This window comes from Microtus pennsylvanicus, chromosome 10 (genome assembly GCF_037038515.1).
Source record: "Microtus pennsylvanicus isolate mMicPen1 chromosome 10, mMicPen1.hap1, whole genome shotgun sequence".
NCBI lineage: Eukaryota > Metazoa > Chordata > Mammalia > Rodentia > Cricetidae > Microtus > Microtus pennsylvanicus.
The window spans coordinates 1,978,974-2,001,977 of NC_134588.1; the positions used below are offsets into that span (position 1 = coordinate 1,978,974).

At 33.8% G+C, this 23,004-nt stretch overlaps 1 protein-coding gene across 2 annotated transcripts in view; it reads right to left on the bottom strand.

Annotated features, from left to right (window-relative positions):
- Nucleotides 1-23,004, bottom strand: part of Cdh7 (cadherin 7) — a 188,287-nt gene that overhangs the window by 114,299 nt on the left and 50,984 nt on the right. For both annotated transcript variants that reach the window (XM_075987617.1, XM_075987619.1), the window contains exon 3: nt 1,541-1,835. In XM_075987617.1, coding sequence (XP_075843732.1) covers nt 1,541-1,835 — 295 coding nt within the window. The remainder of the gene's footprint in view (nt 1-1,540; nt 1,836-23,004) is intronic.

Below are 23,004 nucleotides of genomic sequence, written 5' to 3' on the forward strand. Positions count from 1 at the left end.
ATGTATATGTTTCTTGATATTGGAGTAAAATCATCCAAATCAAAACAGTGGTGCATTAGGTAATCTCAATAATAAAATTTTACATAAACATTATTAACATATTCCATGTCAAGTTTATTAGTCAATGAAAAATATTCCAAATACTAGTAAATAGAAGTATGAAGGTCAATCAAATACATTTCAAATTTATTTATTAAATATTACTAATTGGGGAGAAAATTTCTAGCTTCTTAAAACCCAACAACAAAATCTTTTTTTCATTGTATTAATACTGTTATTTTTGTCGAACAGCACCTGCAAGAAGCACTTTGAAGGCATGGTCAGAATTAAGAATAAGGGAATACATAGGCTTTGTCACAGAATGCATATCTATATATTATTGTTAGAATTCCAGCCTCCTGGATTAGAACCTCTAATGACTACATGTCCTGATAATTCTCTCTAGCAGCTATAGCCATATAATTAATAAAGATTGGGTTCTAAATTGTGATGCCATAAATGGAACACTTACCTGTACAATTCCACCCCCGCTGTAAAAGCATCAGTCAAAGGACTGAATGAATAGAACAAGGTAAAGCATGGTGGTTAAAATGGGTATGTGCTTTAAATACCAATACTATCTTATATGAGCTTCCTCCATTAAAACAAAACCAACAAAGATTACCTGCTGTCCTATTTTACAGTCCTATTAAAAATAACTTATAAACATAAATTACATACTGGCTAAAGAAAATGATGTTGGAGAAATACTCTGAACACTGAGATATAAAAGAGAATTTATATATTTTTAAGTAAAATGAATAATTTCCATATATTTTTTTGTAATGGACAATTGCTTAAAGACATTAGAGGAGGAGGCTTTTTATTGTTTTCTTTTTATCTATTGCTTTATTGTTATGAAGAACCACTCAGTATTTAATTTACATGTGAAGAGATTACAAAGGGTTTAGGCATTGGATATTTCAATATAGGCAATGTAGCAGCAACCCTGTACTCCCTGAGGAGCCACCAGAAACCTTGTAAGATCAGAAAGGGAATTGAACTAATAGCGAAGAGTTTATTAGTTTGTTATTTTGCTTGTTTGTTTTTTTTCTTTTTGGAATCTCTAGAACAATCTGCCACTAAATAGAGAGAGACATCAAGAAGAAGAAGAAGAAGTAGTAGCAGAAAAAGATAATGATAATGAAGAGAGTTGGAAGATCATACTGCGAGAGATTTTTTTTTAAAGTAATTTGTTAGACATTATTGTAATCATATTTTTAAACAAATAATTATGTGATAGAAAGGAAAATGCACAAGCCATTTCTTAAGAAAAGACAAAGAGAGTTGATCGAATTGAACACTATAACATTAATATAAAATGTAAAAATATAAAACAACAAAATAAAACATCCCTAATTTTCCAAGCAGATAAAAAGGATTTGAATGAATGAATCTTGGCTGTTAGTATGCCACCATATCCTTTCATTCTGAGCATCACTACACACAGACCAGTATATTTTTCAGATATTTATTACAAAAGAGCATGCATTTTACTTACCCACAGGAGACATTTCTGGAACTCCTGCTGTATATGGACCATCCAGAAATTTGGGTTCATTGTCATTGATATCCTGAATTTTGATAACAAACTCAGATTCCGGTTCCACAGGCTTGTTGGTGAGTCTGTCCAATGCTTGGGCTCTGAGTGTATAATAGGCCTGCTCCTCCCGGTCCAGTCGCTTGGTGGCATGAATATCCCCAGTGTTCTCATCAATAATGAAAATGGAACTTGCCCCTTCACCTGACAAGATGTATTTGATGGAACCATCTCCTTTATCAACATCAGAGTGAAGCTGGTGAAAAATTCACGTGAGATGAGATTAACTTAGAAAAGAGTCAGCAATATGGAGATATGTAAATGTCTGTCACGCATGTCAGGCAGCTGCATGAGATTTCATTATGCTTAGAAAGGCAAGTCGAGTGCTGATTGTGTATGGAAGCAAAAATGTTGTACTCTGAGCAAGTTGATTTTTTCTTTCTAAAAATAGTCTCATTTCTAAACTTATTTCCAACCTATTCTTAAATTAAGAATTTTTTATATTACATATCTAGATGGAAATAGGCATGCATTTAAATATATAAATATGTAAATATATGTCTATTTAAAACTCTCCATATGTACACACACACACACACACACACACACACATATATATATTTAGCATTACCAGCTCAGTTTATTTGCCATATTCTATGTGGGCAAACATTACATACAGTTGCTTACATACTTGATTTGACTTCCATGCTGAGGTTTTCTGTACAATATTTGAATTTGGTTCTGAAATACTCATATGTATATATGGAACTCTTTCTTAGGAATTCTGCCTCCTGCCTCCCCAGCCTGTTCCCATGCACAGTCCACTCTATGATTAACCAACATGGATGAATGCCCAGTCTTCAAATCTGTTTCCAAAACTTATTCAGTATTTTAATTTTGAAGTGGAAAAATTATTGCTTTTGAAAGTTGGGATTTTTATTTTATTTTTTTGTTGATTTTTATTGAGCTCTACATTTTTCTCTGTTCCCCTTCCTGTCTCTCTCCTATCATACAAAACAAGAACATATTAAAACTCTCATATAATGAACTCTAAGCTCCTAACTCTTAATTTTACCAGAAGGTAAAATCACTATCAAGAATAATATACAACAAAGTTAATATTCATTAATCTAATTCCAGAATTTTATTTTTGAACCCCTTTGATTTGCAATATATGGCTTGTGTATTTTCTATAACTATTTCTTATCAATGTTACATCAAAATACACCTATACCCAGAAACCTAAAAAAAAAAAGAAGAAGAAACTTGGGATTTTAAATCAATATGTACTTGAGACTTTACTTCAGCAGTTCCTGAAATACTAAAAACTGTATTAGATTTACATGATTAACCCTAGTGTCAACAGCAGGGCAGCAAATTCTGATTTGCAATTTAGATCTGAATCTGACCCTGTTGTATGCCATAACATAATGTTGAACAGAGTAACCCTTGGAAGCAAAAATAATTACATATATTCCTGAACTTCATAACCTGAGAAACATGATCCTCAATCCATCATTTCAACAATTGTTCATTGCCTTGACTTCCTATCATCTTGGAATTTGTTTTATATGAACATAAAAATTCAATTTACCAAATAACAAAGCCTTGCATTGCCATATAGTACTGTTTTTCTAATTTTCAAAGGATGAGTTGATAAAACTATGAAAAGTGGGAAATCACTTAAGATATTGTGGGCAGAGCAATTTCATCCTTTGGTGATGTGACGGATATAACATCTGTCTTCTGCAATTCTGCAAGTGATTCTGCCTCACTCTTACAGCTGTGATTGAAATCTGCTGCAGGTTTTTTAATTCTTGATGTATCCTTTAGTTTCTTAAGAAATAGCACAAAATGGTATTCTGACTTGGGTTTTACACACACACACACACCACATGCACACATGCACACATATATGTATATCTCTATATATGTACACACACATACATATATGAAGTTTTTGTGAGTGTGTGAATACTTGAATCAGGTATGTTACCAACTGATGAGTAAAGTGAAATTTCTTAATTCCCTCAAATTCTGAGAGTTATTAATGTCCAGATTAGTAATTTATGCAATAATATATGCAATACTGTGCACATATGTTTCCATGAATTTAAGAAATATAAACTTAATAAATATAATTAATAAATATAATTAAAGGAAATATAATAAATTAAGAAATATAAGCCTAATAAATTAGACCATCATAAATATCACTTCCTTAATTTTATCAACATGATATCTTATTTAATATTCAAGAAGTCTTTTACTAAAACCATCAACAGTTTAAGAAACTGCTGAAAGAAAGGCTAAGTACCTGCATGACAAAGCATAAACTGATTTTTGAAGCAATGGAATACAGAAAACTAAGTGGTTTGTCTAAACGTTGAGTTTGCATCATTTACAGATTGATCCTTCCCTTGGGTAGTAGCTACTATCCTGGGTAAGAGTTACTGTGTTGTGTAGGAGGAACATACCAAATAACCACAGAGGAAATTTTGGGAACAAGAAGTACAACTGACTTTTACCTGCACACTGGCCACAGCAGAAGTTCAATACTTTATGTTTATCTTCAGGAAAACATTTCCTGACTCACAAAACAGTAATTTCTTCGACTTGAATAATAAACACTGTGTAGAAGCAGCACAAATCAAAATACTTTATTATGAGACAAAGGCACATGGAGTATACTGTGGTTAAGTAACTCCTAACATCTTAATTCACGTTCCAGCTACTTTCCTAACCCTGCCTTCGTCTTGGCCTCTTGGGGGCAGCACATGCGATATGTTCCTCATAATTGCCATGAAAGTGCTGTGGAGCAACAGAGAACTTTTGGGGAATCATAAGACCTATTAGCAATATACAGATTGTGTTTCCTGATAAACTTTTGTATAAGTTACATTCAGTATTTACACTTTCTGAACCAATCCATATGACTCATTCAACTAATTCCCGTCAACTGATAATTATTTTAGTGGCATGGCTTCAAAGTGGCCTTGTCATACATTAAAATAATACTCAGTTTTGAAAGTGAATTTCAGACAGGGTACTGATGCTACATTTTTCATTACAATGTTGATTGCTCTCCATGAGTGATATCAGAAGAGTTTCAAGACAGATGATTAGTACCATTTGTTTTCCCATTATTCCAAGAATCTCAGTCCTTCTTATCTTCCCCTCTACTTCTAACAGATATATACAGATATGACTCTTCAAGGGAACAGAACATTAGCTCCTCCCTATCACAGACACCTTCCTCATAACTGATATATCACTAGGTTGTGATCAGTGACACATGGAAAAAAAATTTATGGAATCTATATATAGCTACTATGGTTAAAAACAATAGACAACTTCGTATGTTGAGACATGCATACTATAAATCTGGGCATATTATTGTAATTTTAAGAGGAAGAAAAATTTCTGTTCCCTATTGAAAAAGAATACTCAGTAAAGAATTAAATGGTGCATTATGAGTATCTAACCATGCTTGTGCATATTCCTATAGGATGCTCAATTACACCACAACATCACTTGCTCAACTATGTTCATAGCATCATTATTTGTAATGAGCCTGGAAACAACCTAGATGCCCCTTAACTTAAGAATGGATAAAGAAAATGTGGTAAATTTACACAATAGAATATTTTTCAGTGATAAAAAATGAATGACATCATTAAATTTTCAGGCATATGGATGAAACTAAAAAACCTCATCCTGAGCGAAGCATTGAAGACCCAGAATGACAAACACGGTATGTACTCACTTCTAAGTGGATATTAGAGATAAAGCAAAGTATCTTCAGGCTACAATCCACAGGTTCAGAGAAGCTAGATAAGATGTAGGGACATGCATGGATCACCCTAGGAAGGTGAATTAGATAAGGTATCCTGAATAAACTGGGATAGGGGAAAGAAGATAGGGTATGAAAACATGAGGGAACAGGATGGTTGAGTTGGGAGAGGGATGGAGAAGTGTTGTTGGAGGCTTCTCATTCATTTTTCAGCCACCCAGACATAAAAAAAAACTACACAGAAACTGCATTAATTAAATCACTGCGTGACCTATCAGTTTATACATATTTCTATTTTTTTCTTTTTGTTTTTTATAGACAGGGTTTCTCTGTAGCTTTGGATCTTGTCCGGGAACTAGCTTTTGTAGGCCAGGCTGGCCTCAAATTCTCAAAGATCCACCAGCCTCTGCCTCCCAAGTGCTGGGATTAAAGGTGCGCTCAATCAGCGCCCGGCCTCTAGCAAATTTTTATATCTTAAATTAACCCAATATTATTTTATATTTTATCATGAGGTTCATAGCCTACCTCCAGTTGGCAGCTAGCATCTTTCTTCTCTGGTGGTTACATGGTGTCTCCCTGACTCTGCCTTCTTTCTCCCAGCATTCAGTTTAGTTTTTCCACCTAGCTCTACTCTACTCTATCACAGGCCAAAGCAGCTTCTTTATTTACTAACCAATAAAAGCAACACAAATAGAAAAGGACTTCTGAAATCAGAGAAGGAGAGCAACAGAAGAGAAATCTTGATAGAAAAAGCCATTATGAAGTTCAGGAGAAACCTGCTGCTAGGGAAATTGCCAGGAATCCACAAGATGACACCAACTAATACTCCTAGTAAATTGGATATTGTACATTCTCCTATAATTACATTGCCAACTACCATAATTGTCATCATAAATACTTAATCCAGTAAATAATGGAAGCAGATTTAGAGACACACAGCCAAGCACTGGGCCAAGTTTCTGGAGTCCATTCGAAAACAGGGAGTAGGGATTATATGAGCAAAGGGATTCAAGATCATGATTGGGAACCCAAAGAGACACCTAAACTGAGCTATTGGGAGCTCTTAGACTCTGGACTGACAGCTGAGGAGCCTGCAAGGAACACAAGTAGACCCTCTGAATGTGGGTGGCAGTTGTGTGCCTTGATTTGTTTGTGAGGCCCCTTGTATTAGGACCAGGATTTATCCCTGGTGCATGAACTGCCTTTTTGGAGGCTGTTCCCTAGTGTGAGACACCTTACTCAGCCTTGATGCACGGGGAAAGGTCTTGGTCCTGCCTCAATTCAATTCTCCAGTCATAGCTGACACCCCATGGGAGTCTTTGCCCTCTCTAAGGATAGTACTGGGGTTGTGGTAGAAGGAGGGGGGAAGCAGGAGGTGGGGAAGGAGGGGAAATAGTGATTGGTATATAAAATGAATAAAAAATTAAAATTACATAAATAAATATTAAACAGCATTATTAAATTTTTACTTTTAATGTGTATGTCTCTGTCTGTCTGTCTGTCAGTCAGTCAGTCAGTCAGTCTGTCTGTGTTGTGTATGTCTGTACATGAGTGTAAACACCTGAGGAGGCCAGGAAAATATTTTGCATGCCAAGTTGCTGTATATAAAGGAAGTTTTTCACCACCTAATATCTGTACTTGAAACCAAACCTGAGTTCTCTGTAAGAGCAATATATGTTCTTAGCTGTTAATCTAATCCAGCCCAGCAAATGCCATTCTGCCATTCTTTATTTGAAAAAAGTTTATATAATCATCTATACACACATGGTATCTCTTTCTCTCTCTGTATGTGTGTGTGTGTGCGTTTATAAGTATGTGTTTCTCTGTAAATGCCTATTATAATTTAACACATTTTATATCTTAAAATTTCATACACTTATACTTACATGTTCATATAAGAAACATTAATTGGACTCAGAGTTCATTAATATTAATTGTATTTGCTATTTTCTGCTCATTTTCTCTAAACACCCATTCTGTATTTTAAACATTAGTTACCTAATTGTTAAGATTATGGTTTAATTACATCATTTCCTCCTTCCCTTCCTTGCCCCCACTCTAACATAAACTCCTCGTTTTTGTCCTCTTTCACATTTGCAATCTTTTTTCATTAATTATTGTTGCATGAATAGATTTATATGTTTGTATCTTCAAAAGGATATAAATATAGCCTGCTCAATCTGTGTAATGTTACATATAAAAACAATTAAATGTTTGTAAATTTCAATATTTTCATTCAATGTTTAATATTTTATTTACTCTACTATAAATAAACTCATTCACCAAATGTTTTAGTACTATCACACATTCAATACTATCTCTCTGTCTATACTCAAATAATTCTCAGAAGCAAATTTTCTTAGAAAAGTACTAATATATTATTCCCATTGGTAAATATATATATTTATTAATATATCATATTATATTACATATATATATATATATATATATATATATATATATATATAAAATAGTACTTGAAATGATGAGGACAAAAATTCACTGCTGTTATATGATCTCACCTCAGCTTTGATCAGAAAGGTTAATTCTTATAGACTTCAAGGATGGGCAAGCACAGAAATCTGGCAAAGATTGCCTATGTAATTGTTATGATGGCTGTCTGTTCCACAAAATTTCAGTTTAAGTATTTATATTCTATTAATAGTTTGAAGGAGTAATATCTTTGCTGAGAATACAATTTTTGATGGATCAATTTAAATTGAATAGAACATGGCTGTATTGACTTAATTCATCAAATACTTGTCTCTTTCCATGTGTTCATTCCAAATGATTCTTTCCCAGCACTGTGTTTGTACATTTTCTAAATATGGGATCAGTCTGTCTCTGCACTGTCTACCCAGCTTCACCTTTTACTCACTCACACAATGTATGCTCTTTCATGAAAGCATGATGAAAATGGCTCCTGTGACATGAACATAACCAGTACTTCCCATCTATTTTGAAAATGCCCTCCAATGAACTGTGACCAACTCACACCCAATTCTTTTACATACAAGCTCATTTTTTTACTGAACTCCATAGTTCTGCTAATATAAAATATCAATTTACTAGATAGTCAATATACTCCATATATTAAAAAAATAACATGTTAGCACTAAACTTGGTAAATTTATAATCCACTTTGTAAAATAACAATATTTGTATAATTTATCTGTCATTTTAATTTTGCACAAGGGAATGCAAATCAAATCCAAAAGTGCTTGAAATATTTGAATGGATGTCTTTGGATGACAGAATATCTATATTTTTCATCCATTTCTTTTTCCCTTATTTATTTTGTAGCTTGTGATTGTGAAGTCAAACTAAGATTTTTGTATGTACATATCTTTCCAGAGACACCCTGGTAAGCATTACTGCACCAAGGATGTTAAATTGATTTCCTGAAAATATCAACTGCAAATTCTAAATATTCCTTAAAGAAGACTGAGGTTATAAAGAAGATCAATATATTGGTCAAGTTTTCTTTTCTTCCTATTCTTCTTAAACTGTAAACTTGTGATCTTCCTTAAAAGTTTTTCTTTATTGATGACTCTTAGCCCAATCTTATGTAAAGCTGAGATAAAGAGGCTTGAAGTTCCTTGAGAAGTTAAGAGTACTATTTAAAATATTGCCTGTAGTTTAATTCATAAATGCAAATTAGTTTACCATTTTTATTTGTTTCTTAATATATTCACAATAAATTCCATATTATATAACATATTTATCTACCCAAAATAGAACTATTGGATAAATTAATATTTATCATGACAATTTTGATATTCAAAGTGACATTAAATTGTAAACTCACCTATACACACTGACTTACTTATGGGAAGACTAGCCATTATTCTACATTTTTAAGAGTTGTTTTTCTTTTAAGTTGCACTGATAAGTAAAAAAATGCTTATGAACTATTAAAAGCAATTTTATAATTCTATTGGGTTTGTGCATTAGAAAATGGAATAATTATGTTGAGATAAAACACGTTAATTCTTTTCATCAGAGGATAATGGAACATACCTCTAAGATTCATAAAATTATGCCTGATTGAGACCAATATGGAACTATAGTGCAACATTCTTCAAAAAGTAAAGACATATGCTCTTTTGAACAATATGGAGTGATTTAAATTAAATATTAACAAAATCAGCTAAATTAATGTTTTACCATTGATTTACTTACCATAGACTACTGACTTTTAATGTTTAAAATAGTATATTTCTGATTGTACAAAGCCCTGCCAGTTACTTTTATTACATTGTTACAATGTTAATATCAGAAGTAGAGAAGGTGGATTTTCACAATAGTAGAGAGGAATTTATTGTGGTGTACATATTCAGATTTTCTTTTTTAATTATGACATTTAATGAATATTTTCTGAGTTACAAGATGCCTTGTAATTATCAAGCTGTTGAAGAAATATTGAAAATGGGAACATGCATGTGATTTATTTATCTATGATTGAAGTACTCCAAAATTATAATTATCATGTGGTCCAGGATAATGAAACACAATTTGCATGTGAAGCTTCTTTGATTAAGATATTCTGTTTAAGAAGTTTAGTTATTAATTACCATACACAATAGAGCAAGAAACAGGGACATGATTCAGGAAGTACAGAGGCAATGATAAACCTACCAAGGAAGCCTCATTTAAATCTTAGCCAACAATAAATGGAAAAATTGGGTTTATCATATTGTATATACAAGGATTTTGCACTAATCCATTCAGGGTCTATGTTCAAATTGGAATCTTAGTTATTTACTTAAGGGAATGGTGTTCCCTTAAGGTCAGTACAAGGAGTCACAGGTATGGATACTAACACCTGTTTGCTCATTATTGTGTTATCTTCATCATCCTTAACTCTCAGTTTACTCATCTGCTGTAGACCATATTGTAAATTATCATTTGGACTTGAATGATTAAGAGAAGATAAAATGAAATAATGCCTGTGGATATAATACTGCAAAGCAATTATTATTATCCAAAATTACAACACAATCATCTGGCTCCTTAGAGAAAATGATCTTGCTTTTGTTTGACAATTATGTATACTGGGACCTAGAGTGTTCTTGCTCAGAGCTGAATAGTCACAGCTACAGTGTTTTAATGAGGGAACAGGAGACAATGCTCAGAAGGAAAGCAACAGCCCATTTCTCACACAGTAACATTAAGTCCCTGATGAAAACTTTACAATCACATTGTATTTCTTACTGGATACCCAGGTTAGATCCAAAACACTTATATCACCAGAAAAAAAATCTTTCCAGAGTCTACTTCTTCTTGATGAACTGGAGTGGAGACATCCTCCTCACTTAATGCAGATTGGGACACTTCACATACTCGGTTCTGGGATCCCAGGGAGGACTGCACAGAGATCAGTCAGTTATCGGCTCCATGAGTAAACCAGAAGCAGTTAAAAACATATTTTTGAAAGACATGACCTCTTTTATTTCAGGAAAAAAAATGGTTCATTTTGCCTTTTAAACTAGATGTAGTTTAGGAATTGTGTTAAGCAATACCATTGAAAGAATTATCTGAAGCCTACATCACTTTACCTAAGAGAAGATAAGAAATGAAGAAAAATGCTTAGTAATTGTTATAGTCATATATTCCTTAAGGTTGCTACACAAGCATAAGAAACAAGCATTAGGGATGGAGCTAGAAAGCATCATATGAGTGAGGTAACCCAGACCCAGAAAGACAATTATCATACATATTCACTCATAAGTGGTTTAAAGCAAAGAAAACTAGCCTACAATTCACAATCCTAGAAAACCTAAACAACAATGAGAAAATAAAAACACTGGGAGTTAATTCATATAAGTAATTCAACTTTTGGCATGTTTCAGAATTACTAGAAAGTTATTAAAAAACTGTATTCTGTGTCTTTAACAAATAAAAAGAAAAAATACTACCAACTATTCAAAATGGGCTTTTCCTCAGAAATCATAGTGAAGGTCTCAAGAAGTGGGCAGGATTCTATCTGAAAAATCTTTTTAAGTTCCTCAAACCAATAGTAACCTAAAACCCTCTTCCTTGTCCTAATTTCTCTGATTGAATTTGCTACAATAAAGAAAAAGGGAAAATAGAGTTCATCAGAATTTCATTTAACATTTTGGAAAAAAATCAAACATCTACACTCACTGTAGAGGACATTGCCATAATGGGTCTGCAATATACTAAGTGAAAATTTCCAAATTGTGATATCTTGCCATGTGGATTAAAATACAGAAGCATTACCACATGGTGGGGTGGAAATACAATGTTAGAATATGAATCCAAGGGAAGGAAACCAATACTTGTGTAATCTTAGAAGGCACTTGGATAGCTCAATTCAAACAAGGATTAACATATGTCAGCTGATAACAAATATTGTCAGTGGTTGGAAATAGACAGCTATGACTTGCATGTTATAACACTGAACAAGAATGGTTGATAGGCAGACAGAACTGAAAAAAGCCCAATAGGAGTGCAGGCAGTGAGTGCAATAATCATTCAATAATTAAGCTTATTAATTTGTTTTTAGTAAGCAAATTTGAAAAGCCTTACCACTTCCACAACTACCGAAAACAATCACTACTTTTTTTCTTCTTTTCTCTCTCTCTCTCTCTCTCTTTTTTTCTCTCCTGGGAGCCACTCTAGGTTCAAGTCTCTTGCCAGCCCTAAGGTGGCTCCCTTAACTAAGAATTGTGCTTCCACGCTCCCCTATCCAGCCTTCCTTTATCCCAATCATCCTGTTTCCCCAAGTTTCCCCCATCCTCCCCTTCTCACTTTTCTCTCCTCATCTCCCCTTACCCCCAACCCACCCCACTCCCAAGATCCCACTTTTCTCCCGGGCAATTTTGTCTACTTCCTATATACACACTAGAGTACTACACTGCGGTAAAAAAACAATGACTTCTCGAATTTTGCATGCAAATGGATGTAAATAGAAAACACTATCCTGAGTGAGGTAACCCAGACCCAAAAAGATGAACATGGGATGTACTCACTCATAATTGGTTTCTAGCCATAAATAAGGGTCACGGAGGCTACAATTGGTGATCCTAAGGAAGCTAAATAAGAAGGTGAACCCAAGGAAAAACATATAGTTATCCTCTTGCCTATGGGAAGTAAACAATCACTACTTTTAAAGTCATTTGGTCCTGATTAACTTTTTCAACTCCTTGCTTTAATCAATTGCACTTACTCCTTTTCCATTCACACACTCTTATGCCATAAGTCTCCACATGTAACTAATATCTCAACATGCATTTTTGGAGGAACCTGAAAAGCTACTCTGTATGTTGACTCCCTCAGCAACTCAAGAAAAACACATTTTCTGTACAAAAGTCAATGCTGGGGCTTACACGTATCATTTCTCTTTCTGATAGTAACTATAAAACTACAATGACATGATGTGATGAAAATTTTGTAATTCTAACAATAATTTAAGGAAGTTCTGCAGTATATCAAACTTGATAGAAATCATAACCCATAGTAGAGGACTACACTATAAACTTCTGTTTTAACCATGCTCACAAATGTGATTGTTATATCAAACTTCATTAAGGGTATATCATTTAGGTACTTTTATTGAAAAAAAGAAGCAAAATTGCCTAGACTTGATAAACCAACCAACTTCCTTCATCAGAAGCAACACTTGAGGGTGAGGCCATTAAGAAAACTAACACAACCAGAATATTTCTCTATGGGACAGACTGTCTCATTTGTCTGAATCAAACTATTAAACATGCAATTAGATATTAACCAATGACCTAAAAGAATGAAAGAATGATACAGCGCATCTGATGAAAAAAATTCTATTGTATTGAGGAGCTGATTGAAAGATAGGGAAGAAATAGGTTCATTAACTTAATGTCAAAAGAAAAAAATATATCTATATAGAATTTTGTCAATAATTTGCTAAAAGTATAAAAAAATAAAAAAAAAAAACCTGTAGCATGAGAGCCTGCCTATTGGAGTTTCTGTTTTGCCCAGTTCCTGCAGTCATTATGTCCCAAAGAAAAATCACACAGAGTTCTAAATATGTTATAAACTGATTGGCCTATTAGCTCAGACTTCATATTAGCTCTTATAACTTATATTAACCCATTATTTGTATCTATTTTAGCCACAAGGCTCAGTACCATTTTCAGTGGGGCAGGTCACATCCTGCTTCTTCAGTGTTTGGACAGGACTGCAGGAAGAGCTTCTGTTTTCATTGCCCCACCTATACTTCCTGTCTGGTTTTCCTGCCTATACTTCCTGCTTGGCTACCGGCCAATCAGCATTTATTTAAAATATAATTGACAGAATATAGAATTGTCCCGCACCAAGAACAGAAAAAAAAATCTCTGGGGTAACTTTAAAAATCTCTAAAGCTTCCTAAATGAATAAATAAATAAATCAAGTTCAGGAGTTACAGTCTTCCCTGAGACTGATAATTGCCTCATCCAAAATACAGCAAGGTGGATGAATAGCCTCACAGTCCAACTTGAGTGATATAAGACATGAAAGGTGTTTTATCCTGTAAAAAAACAGCACACGGAGCTAAATTGACAAACTGTTTTGAATGTTCTTTCCCTTCCCACATGTCTGCAGATGTACTAACTTCATTTCCTGAATTTCTACACTCACCATTTTGACTACAGTGTTTTATGCCCTAAGGATAAAATTCTTCACAAACAATTGCTATGAACTTATTAAAGAAATGGAAAGAAGGCAAAGAGTACAAAAAGCACTTAGCTACCACCAGGGCATAATCAGGAATTAGGTGTGACATGGTGGGGCATTTTTAAGTTTTCTGAGTTTCCTTGAAGAGACTGACTATTTCTTTTCTGTCTCTTAACATTTGAGATTCTCTGATGCTAGGAGCAGAACACCACTATAACCAACTAGAAGCAAGGGGCTTGCATGCATCTCAGTGTAAATGCAAGGAAAGGGGAATGGGGTAAGTAAGAATGAATAAACACTGTTGCTTGATTAAGACTGTTTTTCACAAAATTATATTTAGTTTTCTAACTGATGAAATGTTTTTCGACTTTGAAAATGTAGTAAGTTATCTGTTGATTTTTAGCAACTATATTTATTTAATCATCAGATACATTGTTCCTTCTTTTCTAATGTGAATCAAATATAAGGACCCCAGTATATTACCCATAATTCTATAAAAGTGGGATTCAAGAGGACTATATCGAACACTTGAGCAACATAATAACAATCACTCAAGAGATGCAGAATAACTTAAACCAATTTGTATTCCTATCATACAACAAGAAATATAAAAGGAGTTAAGGGCTAAGCATCAAGTGTACTAATATTATCTAAGTTGGACAACCTAAGATTCAATACAAATTTCATGGGAACAACAATCATCTGTGTATTCAGTAAGTATGCACACAGGAATGCCAACAATCTATGCAATCTTTTGATTGCAAACACTGCACAGACCATAAAGGATGGGTGAGTTTTAGTTATGCCATTCTGCCTTAGTTTAAAATAATTTTCAAAATTAAAATATAGGATTATATTACTATGTCATCAGGTAAAATCAGAAATTTCTAAAATGTTCTGTCCTTAAAAATGGCACAGCTGTATTTTTGTAAGATTTTATCCTATTATTTAAAATGTGTGCTTAACAATGAAATATATTAAAAAAGTATTTCAATGACATGCACAAAAATGATAAGGACTTAATTTCTGGAAATGATAAGTAACATTTGGTTCTGCATACCGATGGCAATTTGTCAAGATGATTCAACAAAGAAAATAGTTTTTGATTTAAAACTCTATGTCAAGAACACATATAAATATCTTTAAGGGTGTGTAAATACAATATGTAACCTACACATACAACATTGGGAGGATTTTTTTAAAAAAATGCACATTAACAAAATGGCAGACTACAGAATCGGAAAAGATCTTCACCAACACCAAATCAGAGAGAGGGCTGATCTCCAAAATATTCAAAGAAATCAAGAAACTGGTCACCAGTAGAAAAAATAATCCAATAAAAAAAAAATGAGTATAGACCTAAACAGAAAACGCTCAACAGAAGAATCTAAAATGACTGAAAGACACTTAAAGAAATGTTCAACATCCTTAGTCATCAGAGAAATGCAAATTAAAAAAACTCTGAGATTCTATCTTACACATGTAAGAATGGCCAAGTCCAAAAACACTGATGACAGTTGATGCTGGATTGGATATGGGGTAAAGGGATCACTCCTGGTTTTCCTGGTGGAAGTGCACACTGGTACAGCTGCTTTGGATTTCAGTACAGGGATTTCTCAGAAAATTAAAAAACAATCTGCCTCAAGACCCAGCAATACCACTTTTGTGTATATACCCAAAGGATGTTCAAATCGTACCACAAGGACATGGGCTCAACTATGTTAATAGAAGCACTGTTTGTTATAGCCAGAACCTGGAAACAACCTAAATGCCCCTTGGCAGAAGAATAGAGAAGGAAAATGTGGTTCATTTACACAATGGAGTACTACAGAGCAGAAAAACAATAATGATACCTTGAAATTTGAAGATAAATTGGTTGATCTAGAAAGCATCATATTGAGTGAGGTAACCTGATGTAGGTGGGTCAACTGTCTATGTGTTACTTTAGTTAATAAAGAGACTTCCTTGGCCTTTTAATAGGGCAGAAAATTAGGTGGGTGGAGTAGACAGAATAGAATGCTGGGAAGAAGGCAATGAGGCACATGTCATAGCTCTCCTCTCCGAGATGGACACAGGTTAGAATCTTCCTGGTAAGCCACTACCTCATGGTGCTACACACATTAATAAAAATGGATTAATTGATATATGAAAATTAGCCAGTAAGAGGCTAGAGCTAATGGGCCAAGCAGTCTTTAAATGAATACAATTTGTATGTTGTTATTTTGGGTGTATTGCTAGCCATGCCCGAGCTGGGCGGGACAAAAAGCAGGCCTGCTCACCTCATTACTACAATAACCCAGATCCAAAAGACAAATATCATATGTACTCACTCATTAGTGACTTTTAGACATAAAGACAATTTTTTTTAAAAAAAAAAAGCATCTTACAATTCACAATCCCAGAGAACCTAGATAACGAAGAGAACCACCCTAAGAAAGACATATATGGACCTAATGTACATCAGAAGTAGAAAAGCAAGATCCCCTAAGTAAATTTGGAGCATGAAGACCATGGAATAGGATAGGGGAGGAGGAGAAAGGAAAGGAGAGGAGCAGAGAAAAATACATAGCTCAATATAAACAATCTTTAAAATTGAACTTAAGAACATAATTTGTAATCTATCTAAAATCTTACTCGTAATTTCACTTAGTATTATGTAAATGTCTAAGAAAAGCCATCTGTTCTTTTGTCTTCTAAGAGATAATATATATATATATATATATATATATATATATATATATATATTCAGTACACCATCCTGTCACATTATGGTTACAAGCTATAGATGTTTTCTTAGTTATTTTTCTTACTGCAGCAGTAAAATACTATGACTAAGACAACTTACAAAAGAGAAGGATTTATTTTGGTTTACAGCTATAGAGGGATAACAGTCCATGATGTCAGAGGAAGAGGTATGGTGCCTGGAGCAGGAGACTGAAAGCACATATCTTAAAATCAAAGAATGAAGCAGAAAGCTCAACCTCAAACTGGATTCAGTCTTTAAATTCTAAAAGACCTTCACCACCAGGCCATATTTCCTTAGACTCTCAAACAGTATCTCATCCTGGATATCAAGTTTTAAAATGCAAAGACAATGCCAGACATCTAATTCAGATCATTTCAACTTAAGCTACCCAAAACCATCGCCAGCAGCGTGTGCATAATATCACCCTAGCATTGACCTGCTATTGGGGAATACTAATATACAGAAATGTCTATGGAAAGCATGATTTGTGTCTGATATTTTAATCATTATTAAAATGCTGTTTCCATTTATTAAAATATTATTTATAAAACAAAAAAAGTTCCAAATGAATTCCTTTTATAACTGAAGATGACTCAAAAAGAAAAAAAGTGGAAATTGTACCTCTATACCAATATGTGTATATGACACAAAAAAAAACTATCATTAAACACTGAACTGTTTGACACTTAATTCGGTGAAATGAGACAAATATTTCCTGAACAATTGAGGAAGCTTAATTTGAAATCTTACACTGCCTATGAAAGCAATTCTTTTCTTATTTGTGTAACTTTATACCCCAGTCTTTATCTATTCTGCTTAAAAGTAGTGTTATGTATATTACTTTCATATGGCAAGGAGAGATCAATTTTGTATGAAACACTCTGGAAAATAGGTCTTTAATTTTTCTAAGAAAATATTATGATAGGTATTACATTGTAACTTTATATGTCAAAAGATCATGACTTTGAAAACTTGGTGTAATTTTTTTCTGAGCTCATATAATATTTGCCTGAATCTAGGTCTTTCTGAAGACAAAGCTTGCCTTATTACTAGCTAGGTAGCCTATTGGTGTCATCACCTCTTCTCTCTCTCTCTCTCTCTCTCTCTCTCTCTGAGAGATATCCTTTGTATCCTTGGATTATTCCTTGGATTATTTCTCTTGTATGAACAAAGTCCAACATAGGAAACCATGAATTTGTAGCTATTAAATTGTCAGGTGTTTGCCTCTATAACTTTAACATTCATCCTCAATTCTTTAAGCCTGTTTCATTCCTGAGTAGCATAAATTGAGATTCTTTTCTTTCTGCCATTGGCTACTACTATTGCAATATATATTATTCAGATATTTCCTCTGAATTAAAATATTTTCTACAGGAGACAGTGCAGAAATCACCAAACTCACAAGAAAGGTATCAGCATGCAAAAGAAAGATTCTAGGTTCATGAAGTCCTATAACTAGCAATAGTTCCCAAGGATGGTGTGTATATTCAGTTATGTCTGTCTGACTTGGTCCCTTACTGATGCTTCTGCAGGTAACTCAAGTAAATCACAAGTCCAAGAATCTAGATGCGGTAAGAGTCAATTCTTTGAACTAACATTGTTATCCTACTAGGAAACACTGAAAGGAGGAAATAAAGACATTTGCACACATCTTCCAGCAAAAGAAAGACATGTAACATTAAAAAATAACATAAAAAGTAACAAACAGGAAAAAAAAGCTTAGATCTTACCAGTCTTCACTTGGGCTTCCTTAACCTAATGCCTGTGACATGCAGTGCTATGTGATTTCCCTCTGCTTCTGACTAGAACACAATATTAGCATTCAGACAGTTCCTTAAAATGTTGCTTGGCAAAAATTAGATTGAGAATCCATATGTTAATACTCTGATTTTTCTGGATGTACTATGCAAGATAGTTTACAATTACATTCAAATTAGAAAATGTACCATAAAAGAGCATTTTATTATGTCATTTATTTGAACACACACAACCGTTCTGTAAATTAAAGTGTGGTAAAATGTTGCACTGATACTATATGCATTGCTTTTTGATTCCTGTATCTCACTCCCTATCTATATTTTTTTTCCTATTTTTCTACACTTTCTTTTATGACTCAGCTTCATAAAGTCACATTTTAATGTCCAGGCCCTTTCTACAAACAAATCCATTAGACTCTATGCAGGAATTACTTATATTTTGTATATAGCTAAAAATAAAAATTGAGAAACAGCAAATAACATGAAATAATGATCATCATATTTCTCAAGTAACAGCTTTGATAAATACTAGCATTATATTTTATCCTATCAATGTTTATATTTTCTAACATTAGAATATCTTACACTTACTTGCATTACCAGATTAAGTTTCCATTGCAATCAGATTTGTGAAATATTTTAGGGCATTTACTATTACCACCAATAGCAAAATATCTTAATTATTGAACTGATATACAACATAAGTTGTGATAGCACTGTTTTTAACAAACTTTTACAGCTATTGTGCTTAACCATATATAAGAAATATGTGTGTTCACTGAAACTTCTTATGTTTATAGTTCCATATTTGAGAAAATACCTCAAGATTTGTGGAGTGGAGAGCAAGACCCTGACACCCTGGACTGGAATGTTCAACTTATAAGGGACAGTGTCTAAATTGTTTGTTATAAATAAAGAAAAGGGGAAGGAACATGGAGGGAGATGAGAAATAAAGGTAGCTGAGAAAGGAGTAAGTGAAAGCTTCCTTTCTACAGCTCAGCCTTATAGAGTACGATGTTAACTACTCAGAAACCTTCAAGGCAGAATGTTGGTGGTGGAAGAGCCAATAACTAAAACATCAGATTAAGGCATGATTACTTATATTTAATAATGATTTTTAAAAACATATTGAAAATGCACAATTATAGTTGGATTTTTAAGGCTATGGGCCAGGAGTTTTAGTTTTGATCCACAAGGAAAAGACCTGGGCTGCAGAGATGAGACAATCTTGGAAACGGGACAGTAATGAAGAGAATGATAAGAGCATGGCCCAACTGACACTTAGGGACCACAGGGTAAAAAAGCCTCAGAATGCTATACTAAATGTGTGGGGAAAGCTGTGAAACATATCCTAGGTACAGCACTATCCTTATAAAAACATCCTTAGAGAGTAGATACTCATATTCTTTCCTGGGCAGTGTCTGCTTTGGTTGGCTTAATGTAAGGAGAAAATTTAAAACATATGATGGATAAACCTTCTAGGGAGATTAATAGTACGTACTGCTCTACCCACATTTTTTTTTTTTTTGCGGTGGATGAAACAGATGAGGCTATCCAAAGTTCAAATGTGTGACACTGAACAAGTAGAACAAAGACACAGTTGAGTTTTTGTGATTCAGCAGATTCAAAAATTTCCTGTTATACAGTATGGGAATCACAAAGCTTTGTATTTTTTCTTATCTTCTAAATTCCATAATGTATTTCCCTGTTTTGCCCCTTTGAGCAATAATTGCAGCAACATTTCTCAGGCTCTATTGGAGTGACTGAGAAAGTCTAAAGGACATTTGAAAATGACTGAATCTCAGCCTCAGGATAGCATAAAGAAAAGATCTAACAGGTCATTGTAGAATAAGCATCTAATTCTGTCTTACAAATTTAATATTCAGGCATAATGTAAAGAAATAAATATACTAGTGTAAACAAACTCAGTTAAATGAAATTTAATTGAATCAGAACGTAGAAATTTGAAATAATATCAAAGAGAAGAAGATAAAGGATTAGAAAGAACAGAAAGACACAACAATTAGAGGAAAAGTAATCAAAGTAATCACGTTGTATTGTTTTCTGTCCATTTTGTCATATTCAATAAATATTATGAGCCTAGTGACATATATAATCCCAGAATGATCATCACATGATTACAAATATTGTATGAAGTATTATAGCTCTAATGAAGTCTTTAAGGCATTGCCCTTATTTCTCAAGAAAGGAATTCAAGACTCGATATACTCCTGTTAATTGGATTGGGAGGATCAACATAGTAAAAATGGCAATTCTACCAAAGGCAATTTATAGATTCAATGCAATCCCCATCAAGATCCCATCAAAATTCTTCACAGATCTGGAGAGGACAATAATCAACTTTATATGGAAAAACAAAAAACCCAGGATAGCCAAAACAATCCTATACAATAAAGGATCTTCTGGAGGCTTTACCATCCCTGACTTCAAACTCTATTACAGAGCTACAGTAATGAAAACAGTGTGGTACTGGCATAAAAACAGAGAAGTCGACCAATGGAATCATATAGAAGACCCGGATTTTAACCCACAAACCTATGAACACCTCATTTTTGATAAAGGAGCTAAAAGTATACAATGGAAGAAAGAAAGCATCTTCAACAAATGGTGCTGGCACAACTGGATGTCAACCTGTAGAAGAATGAAAATAGACCCATATCTATCACCGTGCACAAAACTCTAGTCCAAATGGATTAAAGACCTCAATATCAGCCCGAGCACACTGAACCTGATAGAAGAGAAAGTGGGAAATACCCTACAACAGATGGGCACAGGAGATCACTTGATATGTATAACCCCAGAAGCACAGACATTAAGGGCAACATTGAATAAATGGGACCTACTAAAACTGAGAAGCTTCTGTAAAGCAAAGGACACTGTCACTAAGACACAAAGGAAACCCACTGACTGGGAGAAGATCTTCACCAACCCCGCAACAGACAAAGGTCTGATCTCCAAAATATATAGAGATCTCAGGAAACTAGACTTTAAAATGCTAATTAACCCAATTAAAAAAATGGGGCACTGAACTGAACAGAGAATTCTCAACAGAAGAAGTTCAAATGGCCAAAAGACACTTAAGGTCATGCTCAACTTCTTTAGCAATCAGGGAAATGCAAATCAAAACAACTTTGAGATATCATCTTACACCTGTCAGAATGGCTAAAGTCAAAAAAACCAAGGATAGCCTTTGCTGGAGAGGCTGTGGAGGAAGGGGTACCCTCATCCATTGCTGGTGGGAATACAATCTTGTGCAACCACTTTGGAAAGCAGTGTTTCGGTTTCTCAGGAAATTCGGGATCAACCTACACCTGGACCCAGCAATACCACTCTTGGGAATATACCCAAGAGATGCCCTATCATATGACAAAAGCATTTGTTCAACTATGTTCATAGCAGTATTATTTGTAATAGCCAGAACCTGGAAACAACCTAGATGCCCTTCAATGGAAGAATGGATGAAGAAAGTATGGAATATAATATATACACATTAGAGTACTACGCTGCGGTAATTGTAACATCATAGTGACACTGAGATAATGAATAAATATCCATCGTTAATACAAATGAAGCATTTCAAATCAGAGTGGTAGGGACAAGGTTTGGCTTTACTGCTTCTGTTGTCCTCTCAATTTTAGAGAAAACATTTGGGTATAGTGAGGGGTCCACCACCAAAGGCTCTGTGGGACTCTAATAGCATATTGTAATGGACCCTTGATTACAGAGCCCATTCCACTACAAAAGATCTGTTTTCATTATGCTGCTTTAGAATACTCAAAGAAATAATGACTTCCATATCTAGACATTTTGCTGATTTATATACACAAATAAGGTTCATAAGACTGGTTGATTATATTTGTAATATTTAAATTCACATTAGCACATATGTACAGAAGAAGATAATTTGTTTAAAATTTAAAGAAAAAACTTTAAAATTCCCTAGAAAATGTATAATAATGCAAGTGCTATTTGATATAAAGGTAGTTCAATATTTTTTCACAAAGATTATTAGGGAAATTGTTTTCCTTGTGTGATATCTAAGTTATTGTAACATGAACTGTCTCTAAAAATATATGCTTCATACTATATTGGGTATATTTAAAGATAATTCAAGGCCTTATATTTTCTAATCCTCAATATGAATTTCAGACACACTCAAAAACTATAAAATGCCAAAAAGTGATTATTTGAGTGATCAAATAAGGTAAAGGAAGACACAAAAAAATGTAAAATAAAATAATAAAAGGTGTATTGCAGAGTACTTTGTGTCCCACACCTATTTACCAAAGGTCCCTTATGAAAATTAAAAATCAAACTCTAAACTGAAAAGCACTAAATATAAGATGCTTTGCCTCCAACTGGGTGCAGTTAACAATTGCCTAGATTCTGTTTTTGGATATAAACTTGTGTGTTTCATCCACATATCTACACAGGTATCCTCAAACAACAT